Source organism: Chinchilla lanigera, unplaced genomic scaffold (assembly GCF_000276665.1).
Source record: "Chinchilla lanigera isolate Chin_1 unplaced genomic scaffold, ChiLan1.0 scaffold00041, whole genome shotgun sequence".
NCBI lineage: Eukaryota > Metazoa > Chordata > Mammalia > Rodentia > Chinchillidae > Chinchilla > Chinchilla lanigera.
The window spans coordinates 6,579,129-6,603,940 of record NW_004955442.1 but is presented as its reverse complement, the minus strand read 5'-3'; the positions used below and the strand labels follow the sequence as shown (position 1 = coordinate 6,603,940).

Sequence of the window (24,812 nt, the reverse complement as noted above, 5' to 3'; positions counted from 1 at the left end):
TGCCTCAGCCTCCCAAGTACTAGGATTACAGGTGTGTGCCACCACTCCCAGCTCTTTATAGTGTATTTTTAAAACTCAGGATCTAAGTTTATATAGTACCAATTGGGCTATCTTTTAAATCTTTGAAGTCTTCTTAAAAGAAACTTTTTTAGTTCATTTTTTATTTTTTAATATATTCATACAATTGTGCAAACATAAGTATAATCACTTTTGGAATATTTTATTGCCTCATAAAGCAAGTCCAAACTCATTAGAAGTAAGTCCTCATGTACCCCATGATGACTAATCTACTTAATGTTTCTATAGATTTGCCTATTGTGATAGTTCATATAAATGAAATAATATAATATGTGACCTATGTGTTTGGCTTGTTTCACTAAGTATAATGTTTTCAAGGTTCACCCATGTTGTATCCTCTGTCAGTGCTTCATTTCTTTTTGTGGCCGAATAATATTCTTTTGTATGGGTCAGGCACATTTGCTATATCCATTCATTAGCTCATGGGCATTTGGATTGCTCCCATTTTGGATGTTTGCAGCTGTGAAACTTAACATGTAAGCTTTGGTGTAGCCACGTGTTTTCATTTCTCTTGATTTATCTAAGACTGGAATTTTAGTGCTGAATGTAACTGTTTAACCATTTGAGGAGCTGTGTCAGGCAGTTTTCCAGAGTGGCTGCAGCACTTTACATTCCCACCAGTGTATACCAGGGTTCTAGTTTTCCCACATCATCTCCAATAGTCTTTTTTTTTTTTTTTTTTTTTTTTGCTGTGCAGAGGATTGAACTCACGACCTTGCACTTGCCAGGCAGGTGCTTATGCCATTGAGCTATATCCCCAGCCCCTCCAATAGTCTTTAATAATAGACATTCTAGTAGGTGTGAAGTGGTGTCTGTGGTTTTGATTTGCATTTCCCTAATGACTAGTGGTAAGCATTGCATGTGGCTATTGGCCAATCATATAGTTCACTGGAGAAATGTCAATTTATATCTTCTGCCTTTTTTTGGGTATGTGGTCCTGGAGATTGAATTCAGGGTCTTGTGCATGTTAGGAAAGCACTCTACCACTGAGCCACATCCCTAGCTCCTTTTGTCCACTTTTAATTGGTTTGTTTGTCTTTTTATGGCAGAGCTGTAAGAGCCCTATGTAATTCCCCCATATACCCCTTATCAGTGTATTTACAAAAACTGTCTCCCATTCTGTGAGTTGTCCTTTTATTTTTTTGCTGTTGTTCTTTGAAGCACAGTTTTTTGTGATGAAGTTACAGGTTCCTCTTTCATCTCTTTTTTCCCTCACAGTTTTTGTTAAAGGAAACATTCATTTATCCTATGGATTCTTTGCAGGATATTGCTGATTGCCTTATTTTGGTGTGGCTTAACATGTTTTTCAGCTTCTTATATATCTTACAAATTGGCAATTAGAGTCTGCTGTTAAAAGGTTAAAATGCTGTGGAGTCAGAGGTCAGATGGGGTCAAGGCTGAATATACTATGTGCAAATAGCCGGAAAATAGAATGGCCCTGGGTAATACACACAGAAGATAAATGGGTATCATGAGGCCAGAAACAAAGAAGGTGGCCATTAATAGGGGAGTGGATAAACATAATGAGGTATGGTCACATGATAGAAAACCTCAAAGATGTTAAAAGGAATGGTATGGGTTTATACATGCCACTTTGGTTATAGATCAACATTAATGTTCTCTAAAAAAAAAGCAAGGTACAGAATTATACCTAAAATGTGCACCTTGATGTAAATTAAGACATGTATATGTAGAAGTAAGCAAATCATCAGGAGGAAAGATAGCTGCCAGAGGGGGTGGTTGTTTTACGGAAGTAGTAGTCATAATTGTTTCCTTTAAAGAATTCCATACTTGATTGCCAGCTTCTTCAAGCTGAGGAATTCTGATTTCCAGATAGTCTTTTGCTCTTACTGGAAAAGTAGAACTTGTTGGGCTAGGAAGTCATTATTATTCTCCAGCACTTTGTTTTGTCAAACTATACTTGATGGTCTTGGGTGCTCCTTTCCATTAGTAATTATTCTTTCAGGCATCCTTCTGACTTCAGGAAGATGCTGAAATCCCTGTTTCAAGGGTGGGGAAAGCCAGACCTAGAGAGGTCACATAATTTTTGGAACAGACAAATTCTAAGGTTTTGGTTTATCAGAATTTTGGTTTTTTTTTTTTGTTGTTGTTGGTTTTTTTGAGATAGGGTCTTGCTATGTAGTTCAGACTGTCCCTGAACTCACTATGTAGTCCAGGCTGGCCTCAAACTCACAGTGATCCTCCTACTTCAGCCTCCCGAGTGCTGGGATTACAGGGGTGGGCCACCACACCCAGCCCAGAATTTCGGCTTTAAATGTGTAATGTACTGCTGTTTCTGGCCTGATGTTTATGTACATTTTGGCAGCTTTTTCTTCTTTTTTATGAGTGTTGAAGGTTAGTTTTCTCCTTGGCATTGACTGCGCTCTCTCCAGTGGTGACTTGCTCTTGGAATAAAGAATCAGCTGAAACAAGTGAATGGAAAAAGAATATTTCTGGTTTTCATTCAAGGCAGAAAAAGTGGTACTATTAGTATTTTGTTTTCCTCACAAAGGCGTGGGGTTGACCTGTTATGCTAGAATGTAAGAAGCTGTTTCATTACCAGCAAAATTTGACTACTTCTTCTGCTAGCATGTGGCTTTAGATTAAGTCCCACTGACAGTAACTCCTCCTGCTGTGTTGCATGACTCTATCTGGGTGACTAATAGGAAGTCAGGTGCTTAGTGCTTTTAAAATTTGGAACCAAAATTTACAATTTTTTGCCAGGTGTGGTGGCACATGCCTGTAATCCCAGCATTTATAAGGCTGAAGCGGGAGGATGGATCACTGTTTGAGGTGAGACTGGTTTATGTAGTGAGTTCAAGGCCAGCCTGAACTATATTGTGATACCTTGTTTAAAAAACCACAAAACAAACAAACAAAATCCAAGATTTTTATGGAATTCTTCAAATTCTGGCAATGTAAACATGATTCCAGATAAGGAATGGCCATCCTCCCACCATTTGTCTACATAGGCCACACATTCGCAGTGATGAAGATTGGTTCTTAGGGGAGATAAAGATATATTTTTCTGTATAAAGCACAGATGTGCATGCAGTACATAAACATGTACATATAACCTGTGGTATTAGAATTTCATGGATGGAGCAATTAGAGGAAAAGTGTGTAGAAAGGGTCCTGAGGGGTAAGATAATGTAAAAAAGATTGAGGAACACTAATATAGGCTGAAGAACATTTATCATTACCATATAAATTTCCATTTTGCTTTCATTCCTAACATTTCAGGAAAAAAATATGACATTGCTCGTGGACTCCATATTGATAATTTTTTTGCATGTAGCACAATTTTTTTTTTTTTTTTTTTTTGTACTGGGAATCAAACTCAGGACCTCACACTTGCCAGGCAGGCACTACACTGAGCTAAATCCCCGGCCCTATAATGTTTGAACTATTGACACTAAGAGACTTAGCCTGTCTGGTTGTCAATTCTTTCCTCCTTTCCTTTCTCCTTCTGTCTTCCGCTCTTCCATCTTTTCTGTTATAAGTAATGCTGTAGTGGACATTTTTGTGCAAGTTAGTTTTCCTTCTTTGGATTGTATATTTAGCGTCATTTCCTAGGGGTAGTGATACTGATCGCTTGTTTTGTTTGTTTGTTTGTTTTCCCAAAGAAGTTGTACTATTTTAAATTGCTACCAGCAGTAGAGGTGAGGACTCCAGGGGCAGCAGAGACTGGCCAGAAATTCAAGGTTTTCTATTTAGCAGACACTTAATTGATCGGCAGTGTTGTGCATTCTTTATCATTTAGCAAAAAGCTATACCACTGGTGTCTGTTGGAGCAAGTGGAGTAAATTTACCTAAGTGGTTTCCCTAGAGTAATGCCAGGTGTCAGCCCTGACTTATTTGAATGTGGCAGAAGTTGATTGAACTTATTTCAGCAACATGGGAGTATATAATGTTTTGTAATGGAAAAGTTCAGGGATAAAAACTAGCTTCAGGCTCAGCTGCATCTAGATGGGCTCTACTTTCCTCTCTGTTGGCTTCATCTACCCACAGTCTCTCTTCCACATAAAGGCTATGTCCTGCCGCATTGTCTGGAGGAAGAACTAAAGAGGTAGGCTGTTGTGATTTTGGATAGGTGGTCAGGAAGGCCTCATTGGGAGGGTGTTGTCTGCTCACTTTAGCTCTGAGCAGCTGGAAGTATTGTGCTTTGCCTTTTACTGAGATGGGAGAGGCTGTGGAGGGCAGGTTTGGGTGAAGCAGTTTGAAGCCCACAGGGGATGAGGACCCTTTCCTTGACCCTGGTTTCAGCTTGATGACCCTGGTTTCAGCTTGAGGACCATCCCTAGAAGCCTACCAGCAGTGCATCCTCTGCCCACCAGGGAAGCACTCTGTGGGCTTGGGGGTCCTCTTTTCCCCTGAAGAGGGAGCCTTGCCCACTCCCATCTCATTTTTCTTTGTCTGCTTCTGTGTGTCTTAGAATCTGCTCTTTTCTCCCCCAGCTTATAGGAAAGAAAAAAGCAAAAACCAAAATGACATTAAAGATAATTGTGAAAACATAGACTATACTTATAAATATACCTCCCTGGCACATTAACTATTTAGGTTGTCAGGTATCCCACTTATGTCTTTGTTGAAAGCTTATGTATGTGTTCTGCATAATTGCATTGAGCCTACATTTGAATTATTGTTTCCACTTACATTATAATATTTGTCTGTGTTCGTTCTCTTCACAATTATTAAAAAAAGCAGCACAGCATTCTGCCAAATTGATGTACTGTGATTACTTAGCTTTTCTGCTATTGTACCAAAAGAAAGAAAACTCCATTTATGATGTTCTAGGGTGGGATTGCAAACATTTTCTGTGAAGGGCCAGATAGTAAATATTTTCTGCTTTGTTGGCCATCTGGCATCAGATCTAAGTACTTGTCTCTGCTGTTGTAGTTTGAGAGCATCCACAGACAATATGGAAATGAAATGACGTGGCTGTGTTCCAATAAAACTTTACTTAGGCAGCAGCTGGATCCGACCTGAGGGCTATAGTTTACTGATCCCTCTTCAAAGACGTTGCAGTGAAAGTCTTTGGGCCCATGATGCTGTGTGTTCAGGCATTTCTGTGTTGTGGTGGAAAAGATGTTGGATGTAGACATCCTGGATTTTAACTCCTTACTGAAGAACTTGGACACATTGTTCAATTTCTCTGATTAACTTCCTCATCAGAAAATGGAATTTAAAGCAAGTGATGAATGTGATTTACTCAGTGCCTGGGAGATAGAGGGACTGGTGAAGTAGTTATTTATTCTGTTTATTTCCCCCATTCTTCCTCAGTTTAACTTTTGAAATATCAAAAAGATACTTTGATGTTTTTTAGTTTTGGAATTATGTTACCACATTACTTGTCAGAACTGTGCCAGTATATTGCTCCACCAGTGAGTATACCTGATTTGCCATAGCTTTACCACACTGGGGAATTTCATTTTAAATTTTTTTTGGTTAATTAAATAGATATGTAGTGGTGGTGTGTGATGACTAGGGCTAAGTATGTAACTTCTTTCCAACCATGGGGATACACTTTTTTTCAAAATATTTGCACATTGTCATTTTAGTGTTTTTTTTCTTTTTTTTTTTTTCCCTGCAGCAGGGATTGGCAAGCTAGGTCAGCCATCTGTTTTGTAAATAAAGTTTTATTGGCACACAGCCACATCTGTTCCATTACTATTGTCTATGGCTGCTTTCATGGTACAGTAGCAGAACTGAATGGCTGTGATAGAGACTCAGTGGCTTTCAAAGCCCAAAGTAGTTACTGTTTTGTTCTTTACAGAGGATGTTTGCCCATCCTGTTCTAGAGAAAATTCATGGTTTCCTTTCTTTGCTTATTCATGATCTGCTGTTGAGTTGGTCTTTAATTTTAGACATCATGAGCCCATGTGGATGACCTGAGCCCATTTGTCTCAGGCAACCCTGCCTCTTTCCATACTGTGGTGGTGGACAATCTTTTTTTTTTTTTTTTTTGTTTTTCTCCGGTACCGGCAATCGAACTCAGGACGTTGCGCTTGCCAGGTAGGCGCTGTGCCGCTGAGCTAAATCCTCAGCCCCGACAGTCTGTCTTTTCATCTTTACCCTGTGGTGTTGCTTTTCCCTACAATACTGGGAGCCAGTGCCCTGACTTTGAGGAAGAATGATTGTCTATTTTATCTATGCATTTGCCTTATTCTGTTCACATATGCATGTGTCAACCTCTGTGTCCTGGCCTGGTTGGGTCCTGTCCTTTTAAAGTAGCCACTTGAGCCAGGCATGGTGGCGTATGCCTGTAATCCCAGCACATGGGAGGCTGAGGCAGGAGGATCATTGTGATTTTGAGACACACTACAAAGCCTGCACTACAAAGTGAGCTCAAGGCCAGCCTGAACTGCATAGTGAGACCCTGTCTCAAAAGATTTAAAAAAAAAAAAAAAAGTAGCCACTTGGAGAGCCACAGAAGTGAGCCCCACTGGAGTCCTGATTCAGCAATTGCAGAATTTCTTCTGTAAGTGAGGATTCGATAAAGCTTCTTTCTAGACCCTAAAAATCGAGGACAACTTGTGACTACTCACAGTCCTTTTCATAGTAGATGCTATATCTGTGGTCTGGCTTGGCTGAAGGGCCATAGCGGAACAGTGTAGAGCAATTTATTGTGCCAATAGGGAACTCTTAGCAGGAAGGTTTCTCAACAAAAGTACTGTTTGAGATACCATCAGGAGGTTGGTTTTCTTTGATGGCACTTTGTAGAAGAATCCCTTTTTATATGCTGAAGTTGAGCCATCCAAGGAATTAACCTGGTCTTGTAGTGTGTGGAAGATGTGAACTTTGGTGTGAAATACTGGCTTTGGCACGTGTGGACTCTTGTTTAGGCAGATGATTCCTGTCTCCAAGCCTCGAATCCTTCATCTCTCACAGCAGGGGTGCCAGCCCCCACCTTATATGTAATGTGAAGGAGAAGTGTGTAGTTTGGAAAATGACAAATTGGTGGCAGATGGGACCCCTAGGCTTGTTATATTTGGTTCATACAGAGTTGACTGGAACACAGTTCTAAAATGAATACCAACAACTTGACATGGAACTTCTTGAAAAACCAGGAGATGGGGAAGTCGCTATTTTTTCTGTGAGGTGATTTGAGTGGCGCTCAGCAGCAGTTGCCATGTCTTAAGGGGACCTGCCCAGCTCAGGTAGCGTCTACCTTGCCCTACTTTCTACTCTGTCTGCCTGCTTCTCTTGTTTCTGTTCTTTGCCTGACCCTGAAGGCATTGAAGTGTCCAGTCTTGGCCAGATGTATGCTTCTGCCATGTGCTGGCAGCCCTCTCTGCTAACCTTCTCCTTCACTTCTGCTTTATCGCCATTTCCATATTTGGAATGGTGGCATGTTCTAGGGGTAGGTGGGAGTTTAACAACAGCATCAATAGTCCTGAACTCTCCATTGGGCCAGTATCGATGCCAGCAAATGTAATGAGTATGCATTCTGCCAGTGACAGCTTAATGAGGTGCCTGTCTCCTGTAAGACTTTGAACATGCGATCTTGGTAAGAGGGTTAGAGGAGCTAGGAACATGATTTTGATGTAGACCTGGTTTATGGCCTGCTGGGAAAATCTGACAGGTGTCTACATGTAGTGGAGTTATATAGTCTGGAAACACACACTCTTGTTTTAAGTTTTAAACCTCTGTCCTCCTTTATTACTGCTGGTAGGGCATTGGTCTGCTCATTAACACATTGTGGCTGCTTTTACACCAGAGTGGTGGAGTGAGGGGTTGCAGAATCAACTCTATGGCTTGCAAAGCCTAAAATATTGTTGACTGGCTCTTTATAACAGTCTCCTGACCTGCCACTATAAGGTATGGTAAAGACATAGGTTTACTCAGTGAAAATCAGAAATTATCAGAGACAACCCACCATGAATACATGAGCAGAATGTGGTAAAAATGCTGTAATAATTGTAGTTTTTGCAGGTTATAGTGAATGAATCACACAGTATCATTGTGTGCATCCTATAATATCAGTAAGTCATTTATTGTGTATTTGTCTGTGCTTCCAGGTGCTCTGGCCACTGTGTAGGTGGCTCAGTACATGGTGAAGGAAATTGTAGCCTAAAGGCCAGAGTTAGGAAGAGCAACTGGGTGGAGGAGATCATCACAGGACACACAGAAATGTGGCTGCAGCCAGAGGGGCACGTGGGAGCAAAACGTGATTTCATTACATTTTTTAATATTATCCTTGTATGCTGTTGGAGTTGAGTAGGTGAGGAGGAATAATTGATGTGGGAAAAAGAGAGACAGTTGTTAGAGCATGTACTTGAGCAGGGGAGAGGAGATAGGATTCAGAGCATAAGTGGAGGTTTAAATTAGGTCTCTTGGAGCCTCCTTTTTTTGTTTTTTTGAGATGGGTCTTGCTGTCTGGTTCAGGCTGGCCTCGAACTCATGGATATCCTCCTGCCTTAGCCTTCGGAGTGCTGGAATTACAGTATACCATCATGCCCAGCAGATCCTCAGTTTTATCCTGGTGAAATGGAATAATCAAACTTACTTTCGATCAGAACATCTCAGCTGTGGCACTGTTGACATTTTGATTTAGACAGTTCTTGATTGCAGGGACTAGGATGTGCACTGAAGCATTCCTGCCTTCTGCCCACTACTTAGAGTAACTAAAGATGTCTCCAGACCTTGCTGAATGTCCCCCGGAAGGTGAAATCACTCTGATCCCTGATAACTACACCTCTTTGATCTCCATTAATTAGTTACCCATGTTAGTTCCCATCAGGACCTTGACTGTTCCAGATGTCAGGGACTTTCTGGCACCAGACAGACACTCCTTTTCAGATCATCAGAAGTGTGTAAGAGAAATGGAGCTTTTCTGCTGTGGACCCTAGTGGTCCCTGGAGTTGTCGTCTTCCACTCTTGGGTAATCCTTCTGTTTTTTGGCTTATCATGTCCTATTCTAGAGTGCCAGTATCTACCTGTTGTAGTCCTCAAAATTTTTTTCTTCTTTGAGGTAAAACTCAAAACCATTGCTTTAAAGTGAGCAATTTAGTGACATTTAGCACATTTGCAGTGTTTTGTAACCATCTCATCTATCCCAAAGCATTTTGCTTACCCAAAGGAAACCCTGTGTCTGTTAAGCAGTTGCTCCTCACCTTAATCTCCCCCCACCCCTCAGGGCCTGGTCCTTCCCAGTTTTAGAAGCAGAGTTTAAGCTCTTTTTTTCATTATACCTCCCTGCTGCCCCAATAGGATGGCAGTGTGCTGTGGTGGAAGGAACATGCATCTAAGATCTGGGAGACCAAGGCTCAGCATCCAATGTTGCACTAGCTTTGCTATATGATCTTGAGTAGCATTCCTGGCACACAGTAGGTATCTAAAGAACATTGCTTTTTTTTTTTTTTTCCTCTTATTCCTGCTTAGTACACTGCAAGGATCTCACCATTAGCTCAGACCAGAGAAATGCTTGGTGTAACTTTTCCTCCACTACTACACTGAATGGCAGTAAAGTACCACTATTACAGTATGTCTGTGGCCTTGATCAAGTGACTGATGTCGCCTGTGGAATCGGAACTGTCCTCAACTGGACCTCTAACACTGTTATTAGGATTTTTTTTTTTTCGTCGTTTTGAGACAGGGTCTTGCTATGCACTTCAGGCTGGCCTTGAGCTCACTTTGTAGCTCAGACTGGTCTCGAACTCGCAACAATCCTCCTGCCTCAGCCTCCCGAGTGCTGGGATTACAGGTGTGCACCACCACGCCCACCTGGCTGTTACTAGGATTAAAGAGGGAATGTATGTATCTGCTTGCATATTGCTTGTTTTCCTCATTCTAGGAAATCTCTATCACCTTTTTATATCCTAGGGCACTGAACACACAGGCATGGATTAGATTGCTTTGCCTGTATTTTGGAGAGAAAGTTAACTAGTTGAAGGAATTTCCTGGAGCCAGAATTCTTTATGGCTCTGTGGATAGGGTTCCCAACAACAGTAGTACTGATGTCTGACATGTGCAGAGTGCTTGGCATACTAAACTCTGCTCTAGTTGTGTCATGTATGTTTACTCACTTAAAGGTCTGAGGAGGTAGGGCTCTGTCTTACTTTCTCATTGGTGGGACAAAATACCCGACACTCACAAGTTAAAGGAGGAAAGGTTTATCTTAGGGTACAGTTTGTACATGTTTCAGTCTATAGTCAGCTGGCTGCAAGGCAGGGTGGTATGGTAGACAGGCATGGCAGAGGAGAAACAGCCTGTGGCAGGGTAGGTAGGAAGCAGCGAATCTTCCTTCTTTCCCTTTTTATTCTATCCAGGATACAAGCTTATTGTTTGTTGCCACTCACACCTGGGGTGGGTCTTCCTTATTTCTTCAGTAGGTCCATTATCCACACTCAAGTATGCTAAACCAATCAGTGGACTAATCCAGTATCATACACCCATGATCCAGTCACCTCCCCAAAGCCCCACTTATGAGCACATGAGGCTTTGGGGGGACGTCCAGATATGAACTATAAGTCTCTGATGAAGAGCCTGAAGTATTGAGGTGTGAAGTAGCTTGTCCATGATTATATGGCTAATGGAGTAGGATTCAAACCCAGTAGGACCCTGTCTTCTGCTGTTTGTTCCCAAGGGGTCACTGGAGCTTGAGTGGAGACTCCAGGGAGAAGGCCAGACGTTTGTGGAAAAATTAATGTAGGGCCTCAAAGAATCTAAACATTAAACAAGATTCTAAATATTGAAGAGAAGAAGAGAGACTAGAACTGTACCTGAACCAGGTGAGAGTTTTAACGCAAGTGTGATTTCCGAGTTAGGATTGGAGGATGGGTGCTTTTCTCAGACAAGTCTGTGGTCCTGAAGGCATTCCCTTTTGTATTTTCCTTTCTTTCTTTTTTTTTTTTTTTCCGGTACTGGGAATTGAACTCATGATCTTGTGCTTGCCAGGCAGGTGCTGTGCCACTGAGCTAAATCCCCAGCCCCTGTATTTTCCTTTGGATGGTGCTCTAAAAAGAAATAAGGAAGAAGCCTCTTCTGGTTTACTGGCTGATGATGTTAGCTGTGTCTGGCCCTGGAGAAGGGAGGAAACAGGAAGGCTGGGTTTGGTCACTGGAACATGAATGAAGAATGGTTCCTGAACTTGCAGTGGGCTGTAGCTGCAGGTCTGTTGTAGGTGTCCAAGGTGAGCAGAATTTAGCAGATGGCAGAGCCGGTGGCAGTGGATTTAGAATTGGATCCCTTATTGATCACTTCCCATGGTCTAGCCTTAATAAAGGTCTTCTCCTCTCAGAGCCTCAATTCTTTCTGTTGAATGGTGGTGGACCCCCATGTCCCCCCTTTTTTGGTAGTACTAGAGATTGAACTCGGGGCCTTATGTGTGCTAGGCAATGATCTACCACTGAGCTACAGTTCTCCAGCCCTTTTAGAATCTTGTTTCAAGACAGGGTCTAAGTTTCCCAGGCCAGCTTCTAATTTATGATCCTCTTGCCTTAGCCTCTTTAGTTGCTTGGATTACAAGCATGCACCACCACACCTGACTCACCTTTTCCATCTTTGTCAAGGATTAAGTCAGTCAGTCATTACTGAATTAATGCCACACTTGGGGCTCATTTGGTGGGATCAGCTCCCTGCTCTTCTTGAGTGGCTGCAGTGCTTGAAACTGGACAATTTGTTTGGGCCCAGGTCTAGGGGTGCTGCATTCTCTGCCTTATCACTGGGAGAAGGTGTGATTTCTCTGACCTTGCCCATGTTTGTGAACTGCAGCACTAGGACAGCATGATCTCATGCAGATTCCAGTACCCAGAGAAGGGAAGTGATTGTCCTTGTCAGATAGCCAGCAAGTGGCTCAGCCCGGATGAGAACTCTTGCCTTGTGACTTTTGACTCAGTTCTTCTCCTTCTGGTCACAGTCAGGGATCTCTCTGGGCACCTCCTGCTGTGAACCAGTGGCCTCAAGCCTACCTGTGCACCCTGGTGCCTATAAGACCACCATTTCAAGCATTCCTCTTCTGAGATTAGATTTGTTGCACTTGAAAACTGCTTGCTTAAAGAGAAAGAAAGATCATAGACAGCAAGTTTGAGTTTCTGGGTTGAGACCTGAACAGTCCTTTCCCACATTTTGAGAAGAGGCTTTACAAGGTGAGGCAGAGGAGGCTGTTGACATCTACAATAAACAGTAACTCAAAATACGTAGGACATATGTCGGGTCATTGTGCACATCAGGAAGGGTAGATATAGCTCTGAAACCGGCAAGTCAGCATCACTGGGAGCCTGTGAAGAATGCAGAATCGCAGGTCCCACCCACTACCTTTTGAATCAGCTGCCTTTTTACAAGATCCCTAGGAATCCAGGTGCACATTGAAGTTTGAGAAGCACTGTGAAAAACATCATCAGTGGTGAGATAATGGAGATTCTATTCCTTGTACATTTTTCCTCATTTGTTTTGTATTTTTTTATACAAGTTTTATGATAAGTAAAAAACAAAACAAAACAAAACAAAACAACAAAACCAAACAAAGGCATTTCCTGGGGCAAACCTCAACTTTCCAATTGGCATTGCCCACGGGCAGGTAAAACTGTTAGGTTTAGTACTTGGAAAAAGGAATAAAGCAAACTCCCCCCGCCCCCAAACGGGAATCAAACTCACGACGTTGCGCGTGCCAGGCAGGCGCTGAAACTTGCCTTCTCTACTGTGTGTTACACAGGTAATAGCAGAAACCTAAGCAAAGAGTAGGACTTAAGGGATGTGTTAGAGGGCCTTGGACAGGTGAGATCTATACCCATCCTGAATGATGCTTGTAGTTGGCCTCTTGTCTGGAAGGAATGGTGTGTAGTCTTTCCTCTATTAAAACCTCTTCCAGGAAGTGACGATGGTGACATTTGAGAAGCTAATGTTTTAGTGTGTGTTGTGGAGTATCTGCTCACTGGTTTTACTTCCAGTCTTGGAGTAAGGCAGGAGCCTTAGTGTGGGGGTCCTAATGCAACCTTTACAGGGGGATAGTCTTGGCATCACAGTTGTGTAGGACATGGTGGCGTACATTTGTAATCCCAGCACTTGGGAGGTTGAGACAGCAGGATTGCCATGAATTTGAGGCAAACCTGGCTACAAAGTGAGCTCAAGGCCAGCGTGCAATATATAGTGAGACTGCCCCCCAAAAAAGGATCACAGATCACAGTTCCACCAATTAATGTTGAAGTTAGGGTAGACTCTAAACCCTTTATCCTAGTTTACATCTCCCATGGTAGGCTTCTGTCTGCTTTTTGATCTTTCCTTCCCCTTTTTTTGTTCCTTGATCAAGTCACAGTAGACTTTTTTTTTTTGTTCTGGAAGGTCAGAAGCTGAACTTGTCCCACACAAACCTCTCCCCACCTGTTTGTTCTGCTCAGGATGCCGCCTTTCCATATCTTTCCATGGCTGATCCTCCTCTTTATGAAAGGATTGGCTCAAATGTCACCTTTGCAGAGAGGTCCCCAGGGTTGTACTTGCTAAAGTGGCTCAGGTTCTTCCCCCCCTTACTATCTCATCCCTTTGTTCGACTTCATTTATCAGTGTACTTATATACCATTTGTTTCTTCCTAATAAAATTTTAGCTCCATGAGAAGATGGCTCTTTTGTACCATTTAAATTCTGTGTCCCCAGTACTTAGAGTGTTGCTTGTGCATGGTAAAAGTTAAATAAATCCTGAATGGATCCGTGCTCACAATTATTTGATACTGCTGAGCTGAGCTTGCTTTGTACATGTGTGGTATGGGATTCTGACCTATAATATGATTGTGAAGATTAAGAGGTGATTCAGGTGTAGAGTGCTCAATTTAGTGCCTGGCACACAGGAAGTGCCCAATACACATTGGAAATTGTTTTCAACTGGCTGGCCCTGGCTTGACTTGCAGGAATCACTGACTATCTCTGGGCAGTGCCTTATTGCTCCTCCTTCATGCAGCTCACGTAGAGTTGGCTAAGAGAGAAGCAGCTTGGTGTCAATTTGAAGACTATGGTATGGTGCATCTTTAAGATTGATTATCCTTTGAAGTGACTGTGCTTTGGGCTTGGTGTATGATAACCCGCAGTCTTATCTCTATTGATTGGAGTCATTGGGCCTTTTGTGGAACATCAGTTTGACAATAGTCTGCTTGGTGCTTCGAAGTCCCCTTATCTCTGACCTTCTTAAATGGAAGTTCAGTGTACGTCATATGTATCACTTGGGAATATGTTTAGCTATAAGTAGCAGCCCAGTTGTCTTAGTTTTTTCATTGCTGAGACAAAATACCCAGTGCCCAGAGTTAAGGGAGGAAAGGTTAATTTATTTACCTATTACAGTTTGTAGAGGTTTCAGTCCCTAATTGGCTGGGTCCAAGGCAGGGTGGCATGGCAGAGGGGTATCCCAGGGGAAAACCAGTTCATGACAGCAGAAGACAGCAAAAGCAAGTTAGACAGAGCAAGACAAGCCTTTTTCTGTCCTTTATATTGTATCCAGTCCAGCTGGATAGGGCAGTGCCAGTCCAATCAGTGGAATGATCCAGCCATCACCCATTCTTAATCCAAGTACCCTTAATCCCAGCATCACACCACAAATCAGTCATATACTCTAGATTCACCCACCTCTGGAAAAAACCCTATGACTGCATGAAGCTTTGCGGGGACATCTAGACACCAGTGTACAGTGGTTTGAACAAATGAGGTTTCTTATTTGGTGAAAGTTAGGTTGTTTCTAGTATTGCCACAGCAGCTCAGTGATATGGGGCTGGTGTCTTCGTGATTCTCATGGCCTTTCCCTCATGGCTTTGTGGTGGCAAGATGCTCCTCTGGCTCCACTCAACATGTTTATGATTAAGTATTGAGGATGGAGGCAGGAATGATGCCTTCATATCTTTATCTGTATCAAAAGGCGTAGTGTGATGCATGCCTGTAATCTTAGCTACTTGTGCTGAGGCAGGAGAATTGTAAGTTAGATTGCCAGTCTGGGCAATTTAGCAAGACCCTGGCTCAAAAAAAAAAAAAAAAAAGAAGGAGTTGGGTGTGGTCTCACACCTGTAATTGTAGCACTCTGGAGGCAATTTAGTGACTTAGGGAGACCCTCTTATGGGTGTGATGGTATACATTTGTAATCCTGGCACTTGGGAGGTTGAGGAAGGAAGATCACATTGAGTTTGAGGCAGCCTGGCCTACATAGTGAGTTCAAGACTAGCCTGAACTACATAGCAAGACCCTATCTAGAAAGGAGGGAAAAAGGCCTCGTCTCAAAATGAAGGAGTAAAACTAGGGCTGGGAATCTAGCTCAGTGCAAAAACCCAAGATTCAATCCCCAACATTTATAAAACAAAACAAATCAAAACAGCCTTAGCTGCTGAGAAAAGGAGTAATTAGGCTTCTTAGGCTTGTATTGCAGTGATTGGCATGCGAAAAAGATTTTGGAAATAATAGTACGAATAGTCAACAAATGGTACTTGCCATTTTAGGAAACATATTTTGTGTTAGACTGCTGGTTGTCATTTGGGGGCAATTCCCCTCTTGTCCTTGTCCCTTAGGAGATGTTTTACAATATCTGGAGACATTTTCTTTTCTTGTCATAACTCAGAGTATATGTGTGCTACTGGTATCTAGGAGGCAGAGGCCAGGGATGTTGCTAAATATCTCCTACAGTGCCACAGTTGAGAAGCCCTTAGAGCACTATGGACATGTTCTTCAAATATGGGAAAAATTAATTTAGTTGTTTTCTTGTGATGTGCTAAAAGGCAAATGGTCAAACTTCATTGTAATGATCTAGGTTATTGGTACTGGTCTTGCTACTGATTTTGTTAAAGATCAGCAAAGGACTGATTGTACTTGGGGAGAGCCATATACTGTGGTGTCAGAAAGTCTTAATAGAAGGCTAATGTCTGACAGAACTAATTAAGCCTTGTTGCATTTTAGGATCACAGAACAATGACAAAAGACAATTTCTTCTGGAGCGACTGCTGGATGCAGTAAAACAGGTAAGAAGAATGTATACACTTGGTTTTGGGCTTGAGTGAGAGTGTCACACAATCAATGCAGCAGTCATTTCTTCTTTTTTGTACACACACATTTACTTTCTGTTCTGGGAATGGTGAAGTAGAGAGTTTTCTCTAGGAAGTGATAGAGCAAGGAAAGGCAGTCAGAATAGAGGTAGAGGAGGTACTATGAGTCTTTCCTTCAGTGATGTCCCTTGAAGAGGGCATCAATGTGGGTTTCAGAGTTTTAGGGACACTCTAAGGGTTTAGAGATGGTGGTTTGGAGTTAGAACCCTGTGAGCACAAGAGCAAGACAAGGTGGCATGAGGCCATGCCCAGGATCCTCTGCTGCCACCGCAGCTGTGTGGCTCTGCAGGTGGCTCTTCTGTGACTACTTGGCACTGTTCCTTGTAGCCAGCTTCTGGAAGGGTAAGGAAGTGGTCCCAGACCTGAGCCTGGCATCTGTTTTCTTGCCTGCATGTACCAGACTATGTATTATTGTCATTATCATATGTTCACTGTGTGCCTGTCTCTCTGCAAAGTGCTTTGCATTTAATCCTTTTTTTTTTTTGAGTCAAAATTTCATTCTGTATTCTAGGCTGACCTTGAACTCACTTTGTAGTCCAGACTGACCTTGAACTCATGGTGATCCTCCTGCTTTAGCCTCCTGAGTGCTAGGATTACAGGCGTGCGCCACCAAGCCTACTTTATATATAATTCTCCCTGCAATTCTTTTCTTTTCTATTTTTTTGTTTTTTGAGACAAAGTTTCACTTTTTTTTTTTTTTTTGGTATCAGGAATTGAACTCAGGACCTCATGCTTGCCAGGCAGGTGCTGTGCCACTGAGCTATATCCTCTGCCCCAGGATGCCCTTGAAGAGCTCACTGTGCAGCCTGGGCTGGCCTTGTGCTTATTGCAATCCTCCTGCCTCAACCTCCGCAGTGCTGGGATTACAGGCATGTGCCACCATGCCTGGCTCCTGCAGTTATTTTCATTTTACAGATGAAGAAACTCAAGCCTAGAGAAATTCAATAAGTAGCTCAGAGTGTCATAATTTAGCGTGTTAGTCTGTTTTCCATCACTGTGACATCGAGTGTGGTTAATATATCTATGTTATCAGGGTTTTTTTTGGTACTGGGAATCGAACTCAGTACCTTGTGCTTGCCAGGAAGGCACTTATTCCCCTGAGCTATATCCCCAGCCTCCAAAATTATGATGTCATTATGATGTCTATCCAGGCAGCTCTGGAAGTAATTTATGTATATATATATATATATATATATATATATATTTTTTTTTTTTTTTTTTTTTTTTTTTTGTACTGGGAATCAAACTCACGACTTTGCACTTGTCAGGCAGGCGCTGCACTGCTAAGCTACATCCCCGGCCTGTTACTGTGGCAAAATATGTAAGAGAATCAACTTGCAGGAAAGTTTGTTTTGGCTTATGGTTTCAGTCTGTGGTCAGCTCGCTCCATTGCTTTCAGGCCTGTGGTGAGGCAGAAACATGACTGAAGAGTGTGATGGAGGAAGGCTGTTCCTCTCTTGGTGACCAGGCAGCAAAAAGAGAGAAGGGAAGAAGCCAGGGACAAGATATACCCTTCTAGGATATGCTCCCCCCGAGACCTGCTTCTTCTGGGTAGGCACTGCCTTCACAGTTTCCACCGTATCCTAACAGTCCATTTAATTATGAATCCATCAACAGATGGGTTAATCCATTGATAGATCAGAGCCCTCAAGAACCATTCACTTCCCAGAAGCCCCACCTTTGAACATTGCTCTGTTGGGGACCAACTCTTCACATGAGCAACTGGGGAACATTCCATGTCCAAACTATCATAGCAAGTGACAGAGCTAGGATCCAAACCTGGAGCTCAGAAAGCTCACTTTTTAGAAAGGGTGATTGATAATTATATGTATATAACCACAGTGTAGGGAGAAAATACTTAATTGGGCTATGAACTATGTGTTGAAATGAGCCCAGAGAATTTAGCATCTGCCCAACCCTTGAGTCAGCTTGGTATGATGGAAGAACACAGGCATGGGGCTCATCTGTGGCTGTAGCTGGGGTTGAGTGCCAGCTTTGTCACCTCACAGCTCTTTGTGCTGGAGTAACTCATCTAGCCTCCTTGAGTATCCTTCTTTCTGGAACTAGATCACTCATCCCCATGGGGCTGTTGAGAAAATTGCACTTGTAAAAGTTAGGTAAAGGGTCCAGCCAGCACCTGGTCCACAGTAAGTCCACAGCCCATGTTGTTTGTTTCTTTTTTCTTTGATTTAGAAGGGCTGAGGATACAGCTCAGTGGCACAGTGCCTTCCTGGCAAGTGTGAGGTCCTGAGTTTGATTCCCACTACCAAAAAAAAAAGTCCCTGTCTTTGATTCAGAAATGGAAAATGTAGCAAGAAGATGAGGAGGCAGGTTTAACCACTTTAAATATAGCAGTTAAATAGAAATGGATTGGAGCTTCTGCTCAGAGCTTCTGCTTGAAGAAGCTATTATTATTTTGGGGGAGTTAAAACATTTTATATAGGTATATTTAAAAAGTGACTTTATTGATGTATAATTTACATATAATAAAATATACTGCTGGGCATGGAGGCGCATGCCTGTAATCCCAGCACTCAGGAGGCTAAGGCAGGAGAATTACCACGAATTCAAGGCCAGCCTGGGTTACATAGTGAGTTCAGAGCCAGCCTGAACTACATAGCAGACCATGTCTCAAAAAACAAAACAAAACAACAACAAAATAATGTCATGAACTTTGTAAAGTTTCATGAGTTTCAGTGTGTATAATTTAAAATTATATTTATTTTTGATCATAGGTGTAGGCATTTTGTGAAGCTGCTATTTATAGCAAGGTTTCTGTACCTTTAAAAGAGAGGGTGGATAGTGATGATGAGTGGGTAACAATGTGAATTGACTTTTACAGCCAAAAATAATTAAAATGGTAAATTTTATGTCACCTCTGTTTTTACCACAATAAAAAAAGTGAGAGGTTTTGTTTTGGGTTTTACCTACCCTGGATCAATTGTCATTCAGCACAGCTGGGTGACTTCTTTGAAGCTGGATTCATGCTGTTGCAGTTTTCTAGCCAGTCATAATAACTTCGGGGTCCTGTCACAAAGGAACCATCACATTTTTGTGAATATTTTAATTATCGCCTGTTACGAGCTCTGTGGTATAGGCAGCTGCTGACAGATCTGAGCAGTTTCCCAGATAATTCGCAGATGGCTGTGTGCTTTGTTTTCTTCTTAGCACTGTTTTCCCACAGGCTTGCTTCTGGACAAGGGGGAGATACTAGCTTCCTGTAAGTGGCAGTTTGAAGTCTGAACTGTTCACCTTTTTAACTCTTGTACTCACACACAGGGCACAGAGTGTCCTGACTCAGTGGCCAGAGTTTCTGGCCCTCTTTCTACCTCTGACCCTGACTGGTGTGGGCTGTTTTGTAATGCTTTAGAGTCCCATCCTAATAGCTGATCTCAGCAGTTTCTTTTTCTGTGCAGTGCCAGATCCGCTTTGGAGGGAGAAAAGAGATCGCCTCGGATTCTGACAGCAGGTAAATATGTCTCTTCTGTCACCACTCATTGTCCAGACCAAAAGGTGCTGAGAGACGGTGAGCTTCTGTATTCTGCTGCTGCAGCCAGGAAGTGCAGGGACTGAATTTGGGTCAAATGTGGATCATCTATGCAGTGACTGCTTACTTGAAATCTTTTTAGTTTCCTGTGCTGCTTCTTCTAGGAATGTATTCTGAGGGAGCTCATTAAAATATCTTTTGGTAAAAAATAAATAAATAAATAAAATATCTTTTGGTAAAAGTGTTTCTGGAGTAATTGAGATTTTTTTTTTTTTTTTTTTTTTTGAGACAGGGTCTATGTATTTCAGGCTGGCCTTGAACTTACCATGTAGCCCAGGCTGGCCTTGAACTCAAGGTGATCCTTCTGCCTTAGCCTCCCTAGTGCTGGGATTATAGGCATGTACCATCATGCCTGGTTCAGTTGAGAATTTTGAAAATTCAGAAACCTAAATACTGATTACTTGGGAAATGATTGATCAAGTATAGTGCCTCTATGGGACAGAATATTCTGTAGCCATTAAAAATGATGTTTGTATAGAATTTAAGGAGAAAAATATATATGTAGTAATTAAAAATTTTATATATGTCCTAAACCTGCATATTTCATAACAATGAAAGAAAGGGATATGAAACTTGAATGTAGAGTGGTCCTAGATATATTTTCTTTTTTGGTATCAGGTATCGAACTCAGGACCTTGCACTTGTCAGGTAGGCACTCGCTGTGCCACAGAGCTATATCCTCGGCCCCTAGATGTGTTAAGCAAAAGTGACAAAAAACACACCAAAATGTGAACAGAGGTGGTGTTGGGGGAGTAGGAATATTTGAAATCTTTGTGTTTTAAGTATTTTTCATATTTTTTACTGTGGTCCTGTGTTCTTTTTATGATAAAAAATGTCCCCAAACTTGCCATTGATATGACCCAGGAAAGGCTGACATAATTGCCTAAGTTTATAACAAGGGCGGGACACATGGATTTTGGCAGAGGTGAGAGGCACAGTTGTTCAGGCCTTGCTGGAGATGCACTGTGATGCAGTCAGGGCTGAATGTACCGTGGCCCGTGCAGAGGCTGGAGGAGCATTCCTGCTTCACCCTTTACAGCAAGGAAACCATCCGTGTCTCCCACCCTTCTGCCCCAGCCCACCCAATAAAGTCACTCATTCCTTCATTGATCCTTGCATCCCTTTGTCCTGCTGTGAAACTTCAACAACCACGAGCACAGCAGGTAGAGCCTGCGGAAATTCTTTGAAACTGGTGCAAATTGAAAATGACACTCCCTTGCCCTTTCTTCTTTGTTTAGTTTTTCTCCCTAGCACGTATTACCTAATGTACTATACGTTATGCTTTTTAAAATTTTGCCTCGTCTATCTCTCCAGTTCTGTGTAGAGAGGCACGTTTGGCTGTTGTGTTTACTGATATATTTCTCATGCCCAGAAGTATCTAGAAGGTGCTCAGTAAAGATTTATCTTTTTCTTTTCTTTTCTTTTTTTTTTATTTGTGTTTTTCTTTGTTTTTTCTTTGTGTTTTTTTCTTTTTTTTTTATTTGTGTTTTTTTATTTGTGTTTTTATTTGTGTTTTTGATACAGTCTTGCTATACACTTCAGGCTGGCCTTGAGCTCACTTTGTAGGCCAGGCTGGTCTCAAACTTGTGCGTACCATGCCCAGAGTAGTAAAGATTTATCTTGATGAGGTTTTTTTTTTTTTTTTTGGTACTGGGAATAGAACTCATGACCTTGAGCTTGCCAGGCAGGCACTGTGCCATTGAGCTGTATCCCCAACCCCTATTTTGATAAGTTTATGTGTAGCCATACACTACTATATAGTCAGGTGTGTAAAAGTCTATGCCACCATCAGGCTTGTGAGCTTTGAAGGTCTGCTTCTCCTTTGCTTTATTTATTTTTATTTCTTAACATTTTATACAGACATTTTGTCCCTACCACATATTAGAGTCTCATATAACATTTGATTATTAATTACTCTTTCATGTGGGCCTACTTGGCATCTGGCCTCAATCCTAATAGGGTTCCTCATTTTGGGGTCCACGGTCTAGCTGCATCACAATCACTTGGAGCCTTGTAAATTAATGGTGCAGATTTAATATCCCATTCTCGATCTTCTGATTGAGGGTGCATGTATGTGCATATGAGAAAAAGAGGGAGGGAAGGAAAGAATGAGGGTAAAAGAGAGAGAGAGGGAGAGAGAGAAAATGAGTGAATATGTATTTTGGGAGGTATAGCTTGGGAATTTGCATTTTCAGTAAGCTTCCCAGGCAACTGTAGTTATCACCGAAGTTAGTGTAATCATTGTTCCAGCCCTGGGATGCAGAGTTAATTAAGAAGGGCTCTTTTTTTCTGGTCCAGGTGGTGTGTCTGTGTGTATATGCATATGGATGTGCATGGTGTATCATCTGGATGTAGCCATGATTTTATTACTTCATACTTGTGTCATCCTTTTCCTGAGAGGCAATCATATGCTGAATGTTAATGTGTTCCTATTTAATAGAATTTACTGCTCTAACTTCTATTATATAAAATGTGATCTTTTATGGTAGAATTTAAAGTTAATTTCTTCACAATCACTGTTTTTTTTTCCTTTTGTACTGGGAATAGAACTCAGCGCCTTGTGCTTGCCGGGCAGGCACTGTGCCACTGAGCTACATCCCCAGCCCTGAGCTACATTCCCAACCCCACAATCACTGTTGTTTATGGTTAAAAGCAGTGCAGTGGTTAATGTTAAAAATATTAATTGTTGTTTGTTTTTACTTTTGCCTGTTCCTGCTTAGTCTTTAGGACAACTTCAGGAAGAGCATTGGCATTTTTTTCTTTACTGATGAGAAAACAATCTCAGAGAGACAAAATAATGCAGCCTAGATTAGACTTTTTTTTTGTTTATTTGTTTTGTCTTTGAGACAGGGTTTCACTATGCAGTTCAGACTGGTCTTGAACTCACTTTGTAGCCCAGGCTGGCCTCGAACTCACAGCAATCCTCCTGCCTCAGACTCCTGAGTGCTGGGATTATAGGCATGCGCCACCATGCCTGGCAAGGTTAGACTTCTTGCAAACATTAAACTTAGATGATGGACCCAAGTCTCCTAGACTCTGCAGTATTCAGTTGGTCCTGTGTATCTATGCATTCTTCATCACTGGATTCAATGACTGCAGATTAAAAGTAATAAAATAATAAAAAGAATGGGGAGTAAGGCAATAGTATACTTATCTTGTACAAGGCTTTGGGTTTTTATCTCTGCACCAAAATAGCTACTGTACTATACTGTACTGTACTGTACTATTGTACTAAACATGTACAGACTTTTTTTGGGTCATTATTCCCTAGACAATCCAGTATAATCACTGTTTACCTAGCATTTTTATTTTCTCAGGTAATGTAAGTAGTCTAGAGATGGTTTAAAGTATATAGGAGGTTGTGTGTACAGGTTATATGCAAATACTACACAGCTTATGCAAGGGATTGAGCATCCTGAGATTTTGGTATCCCCCTCAGCTTATGTGTGTCCTGGAACCAATCCTCCATGGGTACTGAGAGACAACTATACATTATTCTTTCTGTGTTCATGTTTAGTGATTAAATTGGTTTTGAGGCTGGTTTCTCAAAAAATATTGTTTTTTCCCCCTTGTGGAATTCTTTCTTGCTATAAATCCTGATCTTACCTTTAGACTGTCTTTGGTTAAGGGTAGTACTACCTTCATGTAGGACAGGCTATATCATTATCATATTTGGTAAGAAAGTTTTACCTGGAGAGGAAAAAGTCAGCAACCTTTTTTTTTTTGTTGTCTTTTTGAGAGAGGGTCTCACTGTGCAGTTCAGGCTTGTCACTTTGTAGCCCAGGCTGACCTCAAACTTGGAACGTTCATGTGTTGGAAATTTAATTCCTCAGTGCAACATGTTGGGAGGTGGGGCCTAGAGAGAGATGTTTGAGTCATAGAGGCAGAACCCTTTGTGAATGGGTTAATACCTTATTCTTAAGAATGAGGTAGCTATGGAGAGAGGTCGGTCTCTCCTTGTATGCCCCTGCTTGCCCTTCCACTTTCCTCCTTGAGTTGAGGAAAATGAGGCCCTGGATGGCATCATACTTTGGACTGCCCACCCTGTGGAGCCATGAGCTGGAATAAACCTCTTCTTTTATAAATTACCCAGTTTCAGGGAGTACTTTGTTATAGCAACAGGAAATAGACTAAGACAGTGTTGTGCTGGTGTGTCTCAGGACTTTTGGTAACAAATAACAGAAATTGTTCCAGCTGAGGGTATCATGAGCTCAGACAATACAAGGCCAGCCAGCTTTGGAAACAGGAAGGAGTCAGAAATCTTTCCAGGGCTCCTAAGCCAGAAGCAGGAGCTCCAGAAGTGTCCTAGCAGAACAGCTTTCTGCTGGAGTAAGTACCAGCTCCCTTCTGACTCTGTTCAAGATTGACCTTACAGAGAGAAATCTGATTGGTGAGTCTCGGGTCACTTGGCCACCAGCAAAAAACTAGGCTGAGGACTCTTCTGGGACCCCATGGGCTTCTGAAGTGAAAAGATATTAACCTGCTTTACTATCCCACCAAGAGGGTAGCAGCAAGGAAACAAAAAACCTTCAAAATGAAATGTGGATGCGTTTGTAAAGGTGGAATGAAAAAAGGTGGCTGGATAGTCCAGTGGTTGTTTGGTGTGTGTACCATGTTGTAATGATAATTTTTTGATTGTGACAGCACTGTGCAGCCTTGCCCAGGTCATTAGTTGTCATTTGACCTTGCTACTACCCCAGGTTTTAGGCAGGCAAGAAGGGGTAGTTTCCCTTCTTTTACCGGCATAAAACGGGGCTGGTCACATGTGCAGCAGGTACTGTTATATATTGTCATCTCCTAAGTGTTGGTATGAAATGGGGGTAGAGCCTAGACCTCTGGTTCCCACTGTGGTTCTCATTCTTTAACAATGTCCTTGTTGTCTTTCTAGCACATACTTTCCCAAAGTGAGAGATTTGTGTCACTGCAAGTATTTGACATCATTTTAGGAGTTAATGTCATGGTGCAAGTTCCTCTCAGTTCTTTTTCAGGCTAAGTGATATCTGAGGGAATGACTTGGTTTGGTATTAAGTTGGGCCAAATGAAACTGAAAAGCTTTGATCATTTTTTGACCCACAAAAATGGGAGGTTGTTAAAATAATTCAAAATAATACGTTTCTTAAACCTCTCCCTTATTTTCAACAGCATGTGTGCAGAGATCAGTCTCAGTTTTCTTCTTGCAG

The 24,812-nt window shown here is 41.9% G+C and overlaps 1 protein-coding gene across 2 annotated transcripts in view; it reads left to right on the top strand.

The window, feature by feature from the left end:
- Positions 1 to 24,812, top strand: part of Snx29 (sorting nexin 29) — a 525,079-nt gene that overhangs the window by 3,500 nt on the left and 496,767 nt on the right. For both annotated transcript variants that reach the window (XM_013517836.1, XM_005391150.2), the window contains exons 2-3: positions 15,940 to 16,001; positions 19,502 to 19,554. In XM_013517836.1, the coding sequence (XP_013373290.1) occupies positions 15,940 to 16,001; positions 19,502 to 19,554 (115 nt within the window). The remainder of the gene's footprint in view (positions 1 to 15,939; positions 16,002 to 19,501; positions 19,555 to 24,812) is intronic.